Source organism: Ursus arctos, unplaced genomic scaffold (genome assembly GCF_023065955.2).
Source record: "Ursus arctos isolate Adak ecotype North America unplaced genomic scaffold, UrsArc2.0 scaffold_23, whole genome shotgun sequence".
Classification (NCBI taxonomy): domain Eukaryota; kingdom Metazoa; phylum Chordata; class Mammalia; order Carnivora; family Ursidae; genus Ursus; species Ursus arctos.
This window is the reverse complement of record NW_026622908.1, coordinates 43,456,996-43,465,359: the sequence shown is the minus strand read 5'-3', so window position 1 is coordinate 43,465,359 and position 8,364 is coordinate 43,456,996. Positions and strand designations below refer to the sequence as shown.

The window sequence follows — 8,364 nt, the reverse complement described above, 5'->3', positions numbered from 1 at the left end:
CTGTCCTGGGCAGAGGCCCTGGGACAGGCGGCCCTGCTGAAACCAGAAAACATGTTTATAGGAGCACCTGGGTGGCTCAGTGGGTTTAGCGTCTGCCCTTGGCTCAGGTCATGATCCCAGGATCCTAGAATCGAGCCCCACTGCTTCTCCCTCTCCCTCTGCCTGCCACTCTGCCTACTTGTGCTCTCTATCTCTGTCAAATAAATAAATAAAGTCTTAACCAAAAAAAGCATGTTCATAGAAGCGAGCCTTTCCTCCCTCTAGACTGTGGGCACCTCCAGGGCAGAAATCATCATTTTCTTACTGTTTTCTATTTTTTCTATCTCTTGATTCCTATTCCTGGAGTTCACTAAACACAGCCTGGGTTGAGGGCTCTAAGAAGAAATTCCGACGTGTTTCAGAACTGCAGCATCCTAGTTGGCTGCCCGTCCCTCCCCCCAACCTGAGTGTTGAGAGTCTGAGAGCCCCTCCCCAAGAAATTTGATCTTTACAGCATTGTTCTTGCTTAGAAATTTTATTATTCCTGGAGAAAGGAAGGCAGCCCCCGCTTCCCACGGGGGGTGCCACAAGCTCTCACTGCTTCCCGTTGCCGTTGATGGGGCGGTTCACGTGCTCCAGGGAGGCCAGGAAGGCCTTGAGCTTGGGCCGGGCGCTGAGGCGCGCCACATAGGCCGAGAGCAGGGGCAAGGAGTCCAGGCAGCTGGGGGCCAGGACCTGGTGAATCAGCAGCAGGTCCAGCAAGTTGTAGTCCGCGAAGGAGATCTGCGGGGCAGGGCAGCGGGGACTCAGCAGGTGGGGGCGTGGGGGACAGGGAGTCCGAGCCATTCCCTAAGTCTGCCTAGTTGTGCTGAGTACTGGGTTTATGTGTTCCCTCTGCACCTGCTTTCCATCTTTAAGAAGAGGACGGTGCAGAAGGGGCGGGACAGGACCAGATGCTCACCTGGTCGCCCACGATGAAGGCCTGGCCGCCCTCGTTCTGGGACAGCAGCGTCTCAAAGGGCTTCAGGTACCCCGGTAGCGCCTTCAAATACTCCTCTTTCCCTGCCTCCTGCCAGAAAGACACCGCTGGGTGTTACCCTCCTGACCCTCACACCACTGCCTGCCCCCCCCCCCAGCCCCTGCCCCAGCCCTGAGAGGCCCCTTCTGTCTGCCCCATTTCAGTGAATCGCCACCCACCCAGGTCGGAGCCCCCGATGCTCACTCCCCCCCCTCCCCCGGGGCTACTGCCACATCCTGTCCAGGTCAGCCACGGATTCTTTTCTACCCCTTCCCACCTTTCCACCTCTGCCATGATCCCCCTGGACTACTCCAAAAGCCTCGGAAGAGCCTCCTAGAGCTCACATTCAGACACGGCCCTGCTTAGACTCCTCAGTGGCTCCCCGCTGCCATCAGGGGGTATCCAGCCAGACAGGTCAAGGTTCTTAGGACCTGGGCCTGTTGCCCCTCCAGCTCCAACTCCTGACACTCTCCGTCTCCCTCGCAACAGGCACACACATGCCTTGCCTCTGCTACATCGGGCCCAGGTCCCCGGACGTACTCCGAGTCTTCATATTTTGCGCCCCTGGACGTGCCAGCACCCCCTGCGAGAGGCTGGCTACAGACCCTTCCCCTCCCCCTCCCCGCTCCAGGAAGCCCTGCCATCCGCAGCCCAGGCAACCAGGGGCCATGTCCGGCTCGAGGTCTCCTGGCCTCTGGGCGAGGGCTCGGTCTCGGCCTAGCAGCTCCCGGTCCTCAGCACAGAGCCCGACCTAGCCCGAGGCACCCTGACTTGGAGGGGGGTGGGCCAGAGCCGCATGAGGGCTGAGGAGTAGGGCGAGAGCGCAGGAGGCCTTTCTTTGCTCTCCCCCATGGCCACGCCTCCACCCACCGCCCAGGCTCACGTAGTTGGTGTAGATGAGCATGACGTATTTGCAGCGGAGGTCCTCCACACCGTCGTTCACCACATCCAGCAGGGCCGCCTCCCGCTGGTCCTTCCCGTACAGCCCTGAGCAGCAGGAGAGCAAAATGCAGGCCCCGACACCTGACACGCTACTGACGGGCCATGCGGCTGCTTGTGAGCACAGCCAGGGACGGGAAAGGAGGACGGGGACAGAAGGGACGGTCCTGATGCATAGGAAGGGCTCAGAACTCAGCAAGAGGCAGCGGGGTGGAGTGCAAGAGCTGTGGGCAGACCTGGGCATGCTCGTGGTTAGTTTACAGAAACTCCTCGTGCCTCTGTTCCACGGTGTCACCAGGCACTTTGACTTAAGCAAGAGCGGCAGAGGGCAGGCACCAAGCAGATGAGCGGGAATGCTGGCTGATGCTTGCCCACCCCTCCCCTGCCCCACCTGTAGCCTCATGACTCACCAAGGGAGCGGCCCAGGTGCCGCAGGATGGCATTGGACTGGTACAGGGTGAGGTCTCCATCCTGGAACTTGGGGAGCTGCCCGTAGAGCTGGGGGGAGGGGCACAGCTCTGTCAGCGATGCTGAGCCTGGCTGCCCCCAACGGCCCCGCCCCTGGCCCCCTCTGGGCGGAGCCACTCACACAGGAGGCCTTGAGCGGGCCCTGCAGCCAGGTCTCCTTGGTCACCACCTCCTCCTTCCAGCTCTGGCCCTGGTCAGCCAGCAGCATGCGCATGGCCTCGCAGCGCCCTGGGGGAGGGAGAACAGGGTGGTGGGATGTGTGCAGAGACCCCAGTCTCACAGTGCCCGGGGGAGGGGCCGCGGGGGCAGGGACTGCTGGAATGACCTCACTGGCCCCTGAGGAAGGGACAGGCCACAGTGAGGAGGTTGGGTCCTCGACCCTCGGGAGCTCAGGGGCACAGGGAAGGAGGCCCCGGCTAGTAACCACATGATGGAGGGGTGGGGTGGGGGCCCAACCTCTGCCTCCCCCAGCTCCCAGTCCCTGGGCCCCTACCTCGAACGGGAAAGTAGACGATGGTGTAGGGCGGCACTGCGGCAGAGGGAGAGAAATTTGTTAGAGGCCAGGGTATCATGGAAGGGACACAGCACCAATCTGTCCTCCCCGGGTCCCATTTCCCGCTCTGCTCACTCCGGGACCCTAGGAGCAGGTCTGTGCGCTGGAGGGGCCCGAGCCCCACCCCCCACCCCCCCGCCCCGAGAGCCCCAACCGCGCGCAGCTGGCCTCGCGAGTCCCCTGGATCCCCATCCCGGCGCTGGGGTGGAGGCACCGGGGGAGCGCAGGGCCTTCCAGGAGCTCTGCCCCGAAGCCGGGGGTCCCGCCTCCAGCCGGAAGCGCTCCGAGGCCCCTGGGAGCCCCCCGGGAGGCCGGGGCGGCGGGGACTCACTACTTGCAGCGCGGGTGGTGGTGGCGGCGGCGGCGGCGGCGGTGGCGGGGGCAGCGGGGGCGGTGGCACAGCTCCGCCCGGGTGCAGGCCTCCAGCCTTATTAAGGGTCGTCCCGCCCTCCCCCGCCCCGCTCCGCTCCGCCCAGCTCCGTCTCAGTGCTGACTCACTGCGCTCCGGAAGCCCCGCTCCCCCCGCCCCTGCCGAGCCGGCACCCAGCGGGAGCCCCCCGCCCGCCCTCAGCCCGCCCGCGGCCCTCCCGGCCCCTCGCACCCTACAGCCGCCCGAAGGATGTGCCGAACGTCGCCCCGGGGCGGCTCGGCTCACTGCAGAGGGCGAGGGTAGCACTTGCCCAATTTTCCGGAGACCTTAGGGTTGGCGCAATCCTGCTTCTGTCCCCGCGTGGTTGTCACACCCCGGACGCACAAACCTTTTGTCCGCCTTCAAAATAAAACAGGCAGTTATTTGACCAGCAAAGTGGGTTTCTCCAGGAAGAGCAAAGCGGTATTACTTGAGATAAGCGAGCTATGGTGAAGCCACAGGCAGGGCCAGGGATTCGAGAGGAACACTGATCTGTAGAGAATAAGGGGGGAGTCAGGAGGGGCCACTTGGCCAAAGGGTCTCTGGAAGGAAGGAGGTGGGGATGGTTTCTCCTTAGTTGGGTGGTGGCAGGTCGTCATGGGCGCGGCCGTTGGCGAGGGAGGAGAAAATCTGTATTTCCCTCCTTCTGAGGTGGTAAGACGGGAGTCTGTCTTCTAATTGTATAATTGAGCTATACAAAGTATAATGAAAGGCAACAGGACAATTCTAAATTGTACTTGGTTCTGAGCCACCACCCTAGGCCTGAAGGTAGCCTACGAACGCACGAAAGGACCATGGAGAGTCCGGTGAAATTGACCGGAGCCAATGTGCTTGGAGCTAATTTTGTGCGGTTGGGTTTCTACTTGCCCTGAAGAGTTCATCCATGAGCGGCGGCGGTGGTGGTTGCCATCACTCCGAGGCTTCCCTGTTCAGCAAGTAAATAACCAAGGGCCACGCGATTGTCTCAAACGCCCTTCGGCAACAAGTTGAGTTGTGGGGCTGCCGCTCTTTTGGCTCTGAAATTGGCCTGTCCTCTTGATGCTCCAGAGAGATTTATTTTCTTTCTTTCTTTTCTTTCTTTCTTTCTTTCTTTCTTTCTTTCTTTCTTTCTTTCTTTCTTTCTTTCTTTCTCCCTTCCTTCCTCTCTCTCTCTTTCTTTTTTTAGGGACAGATGTCTAATCATGTTTTCATTGGCCCTTTTTCTGACCCCGGGGAGCAAAGTTCCATCCTGTGGAGGCGAATGCAGAGTCACGCCCATCTCCTGTTGAAGGCAGCTGCGGAGAACCAGTGGGGAGACCAATGAGAGGCTTCCGATTTGTCATGGAAAGAAAATAGAATGGTCCACACAGCAAGAGCACATGGCCTGTTTATCCTCCAGCTGTCAAGACCCTGAGTTGCCCCAGCACAGGCATCATGGTCAAAACCTCCACAGCTAGAGGAGTAGCAGGGGACGTGCAGAGGGCTCCCTCATACGCAGTAGTGTCTGTGGAGCCAACGGCCAGTAGAGAGGGGCTCCCACCAAGACTTAGATACTATGTTATTACATATCGAAAGACTACCTAGATATATGGTATGTCAGTAAACTTACAAATGGCCCAATTTATACTGGTCACCCTGTCGTGCTCTGTGTGTGTGTATTATACATATTATATTCTCTAATATGTATTTGAAACATCTTTTCTTCCCATCCCGGGTGGGTTAAATAGAAGCAAGGAAAAAGGTTAGGTGGGTTCAGTGCTCTAACCTTACAAAAGGGGCCTGAGGAACAGTCTAGTTGTGCAGTGGCATTTGGGATGCCAGCGAAATTACTCAAAGAGTGGACTAAGGGATCACTGTTGTCACACACAGATCGAGGCTTCTGGGGACAAATCTGACAATTTTGCCTTTTTGCAGTGACTGGGAAATGCAGATGAGAGCTTTATCTGTCCGAGGAAGAGAGGGAGAAAATAGAATGAGAAACAACAGTGAGACAAGGACACATGGGCCCAGCCCACTCACCTTGGGAAAGCTGTTTCCACCAGGCGTCGTCTGCTTCAAATACTGGAAATATTTACTTTCAGGTCAGCCCTGCATGTGCAGGTCCAAATGGGCTTTGGGTGCTTTCTTTAGATGTGACACATGAATCCTGGAGTGGATTCCCTGAAGTTTGGCGATACCCAGGCTGGCGAACGGTAACTGGTAGGGATCCCCACCCCACCCCATCCCCACAGTGAGCTTGAAGAGAATCGTGGAGGTGCCTTTCCCATAGAGGAAAAAAATCTCTTGTCGCAAGGTGCAAGGCTTAACATCTTCATCTCCTGGAAACCTGTTGTAAAGATGGTGCTCTACCGAAGTGTGGTTCTTTTCCATAGAAGCCCTTAGGCCTCTACAGCATTGAAATGTATCTCCTTTTACCAGCTGTGGCTCAAAGGAGGCAGGGGCCAAGTGCGTTTGACATCCTGTGACTATCTCAAAGGGTCAGTCTCTGAATTCCGAAGGGGACGGATCTGAGATTTAGAGGGACAAAGGGCAATGCTTTGGGCTAAGGTGTTGGAAGGGTCTTTACAGATTTCGTCCGTTGAGTCTTAATGATGCCTTAGCGCGTTGACTAACCTAGAGGTCTGAGGATGGCAAGCGCAGTGAAAGCCATCAGACTGGCCAAAAGCACAAACCTGTCGGGACACCTGCCCAGTGAAGAAAGTGCCTCCGACCACTATGAGGCATCGGAGGGGCTCCCCAGGTAGGAATAACCCTTTTTAAAATAGGATTTTAGGGGCGCCTGGGTGGCGCAGTTGTTAGGCGTCTGCCTTCGGCTCAGGGCGTGATCCCGGTGTTCTGGGATCGAGCCCCACATCAGGCTTCTCTGCTGTGAGCCTGCTTCTTCCTCTCCCACTCCCCCTGCTTGTGTTCCCTCTCTCTCTGGCTGTCTCTCTCTGTCAAATCAATAAATAAAATCTTTAAAAAAAATAAAATAAAATAGGATTTTAGCCACAAAAAAGGCCATAGCCTGTCTACAAGGAGAGCTTCAGTCCCGTGAGAAAACAGGCAACCCATGACTAAAACATGTTTGTATCCATGAGATGGGGCAAGCCAAATAAACTCCATTCACCAAACCTCGAATGGTCCATTGCGCAGTTTTAAATGCCCAGGGGTGGCATGGATGGACTTCCCAGCACCGTATGTCGGACAGGTGGGACAGGCAAGGTGGGTATTTTTTGTGTCTGGCATTAATAATATCTCCCTACCGGTGTTGGTTCCTACAGGCTATCATTTTATCAATAGAGCAACGATTTAATGCATGTACAATGGTTAGGAATGGGAATTTTAGAGTCTCTGGCGGGACTCGATTGTATTTGGCTCAAGGCAAAGTCTTCTCTTTTTATCAAACCAACAATTATTACATTTCCAATATTGTTTTCCCCTCTCTGGGACCGACTGCTGGGCATCTCTTGTCAGTTTTTTCTAGATTGTCATCTGGAAGAGCAACCGTTTGGACCACGACGGAGGTTGAGCTCTTGGTTTCCTTGGGCATTTCTTATTAAAGATCTTATTTATTTATTAGAGAGAGAGAGACAGAGAGAGAGAGCACGAGCAGGGGGGAGCGGCAGGCAGAGGGAGAAGCAGGCTCCCCACTGAGCAGGGAGCCGATGTAGGGCTCAATCCCAGGACCCTGAGATCATGACCTGAGCCGAAGGCAGATGCTTAACCGACTGAGCCACCCAGGCGCCCCTTCCTTGAGCACTTTTGGTAGAAACATCAGCAGAGTGGTTTCCTTTGGCCTCCAGGGTGTTGGGTCTGGCATGCCAGAAACCTTAGTAACAGCCGGAGCAGCTGTAAGCTTGCGATATCTGGCACATTTTGGACATAGGAGCCATTTAACATTTTATCCCCATTGGAGGTAAGGATACCTCATTGTTTCCATAACATTCCAAAGTCATGAGCGACCCCAAAACATACCAGCTGTTGGTGTAAATGCTTGTGGTTTTACCCTTGGCGAAGCTACAAGCCCCAGGAAGGGTATATGACCGAGCCCGTGCGGCCGAAGTGGCCAAAGACAAAGGTGTGGCCCCATGACTTCAGAAAGCGTCGCAATAGCACAGTGTTTACTGTTTTCATCCTTTAAATAAGAAGCACCCGTAAACCACGGACAGCTCTACCCTGTCAGTTGTCATGGGGGAGTCAAAAGGGTGATCTGTCAGCATCAAGCAGGGGTGGGGGTCTCATCAGTGGGAAGAGGGAGAGCAGCAGGGTGAAGGTTCTTGCAGTGAGCAAGAGTTTTGGGAGGAGCAGTTAGCAGGACAGTTTCACAGCAGCTGAGGCGACTGGCTGGTAGGTGTTGAGCGGGAGGGAAATCGGAGGGCTTCTGTTGCAGGGGGCACAGGACGGTTAGAGGGGACCCCATGACTATTGCTGCAGTGGCCTTAACTGCAAGGACAGCAGCAGGAATGGCTCTGAGGCAAGGGCGTATTCTAGAGCTGTGGGTCCAGCTATCGGCTACCATACCCTACGAACCAATGGGTCCAAAGTTGTCCTATATTTTGGGGTGAGCATCCCCTTCCTTCTCGCATATAAAGAGGGAAACAGGAAGCTGATAATCGGGGCGCCTGGGTGGCTCAGTCGTTAAGCGTCTGCCTTCGGCTCAGGTCATGATCTCAGGGTCCTGGGATCGAGCCCTTCCGGGATCAGGTCCCACATCGGGCTCCTCCGCTGGAAGCCTGCTTCTTCCTCTCCCACTCCCCCTGCTGTGTTCCCTCTCTCGCTGGCTGTCTCTCTGTCACATAAATAAATAAAATAAAAATCTTAAAAAAAAAAAACAAGGAAGCTGATAATCAGGACAGCCAAGGGCAGGGGGCTTTATTAAAGTTTTCTTTAGGGGCACCTGGCTGGCTCAGGAGGACGAGCGCGGGACTCCTGATCTCGGGATTGTGAGTTCTAGCCCCACCCTACATGTAGAGTTTACTTTAATGTCTCAAAAACTTTGTCATCCTGATCTTTCCAAACAATAGAATCAGGTTTGTT

The 8,364-nt window shown here is 55.8% G+C and overlaps 1 protein-coding gene across 4 annotated transcripts; it reads right to left on the bottom strand.

Annotated features, from left to right (window-relative positions):
• Positions 1-498: 498 nt before the first annotated feature.
• LOC113244018 (glutathione S-transferase P) lies at positions 499-4,504 on the bottom strand. 4 transcript variants are annotated; one of them, XM_044378446.3, is made up of 8 exons: positions 4,234-4,504; positions 3,638-3,726; positions 2,898-2,933; positions 2,526-2,632; positions 2,347-2,434; positions 1,881-2,047; positions 941-1,048; positions 499-762 (listed from the first exon to the last, which is right to left on the bottom strand). In XM_044378446.3, the coding sequence occupies exons 1-8, from the start codon at positions 4,245-4,247 to the stop codon at positions 574-576; spliced, it is 798 nt and encodes a 265-aa protein (XP_044234381.3). In that variant the 5' UTR covers positions 4,248-4,504; the 3' UTR covers positions 499-573. The 4 variants fall into 4 exon arrangements, with proteins under 4 accessions (XP_044234381.3, XP_044234382.3, XP_044234384.3 ...); XM_044378447.3 differs by having other exon boundaries at positions 1,881-1,984; XM_044378449.3 differs by lacking the exons at positions 3,638-3,726; positions 4,234-4,504 and adding an exon at positions 3,559-3,598.
• Between the last annotated feature and the right edge of the window lie 3,860 nt (positions 4,505-8,364).

What these genes read in the sequence shown, in the direction of transcription:
- LOC113244018 (XM_044378446.3), bottom strand. An exon ending in CGTCTACTTTCCCGTTCGAG is followed by an intron (nt 2,633 to 2,897) that starts GTAGGGGCCCAG and finishes TCCCTCCCCCAG; the next exon opens with GGCGCTGCGAGGCCATGCGC. An exon ending in TGCTCATCTACACCAACTAC is followed by an intron (nt 1,049 to 1,880) that starts GTGAGCCTGGGC and finishes TCTTTCTGGCAG; the next exon opens with GAGGCAGGGAAAGAGGAGTA.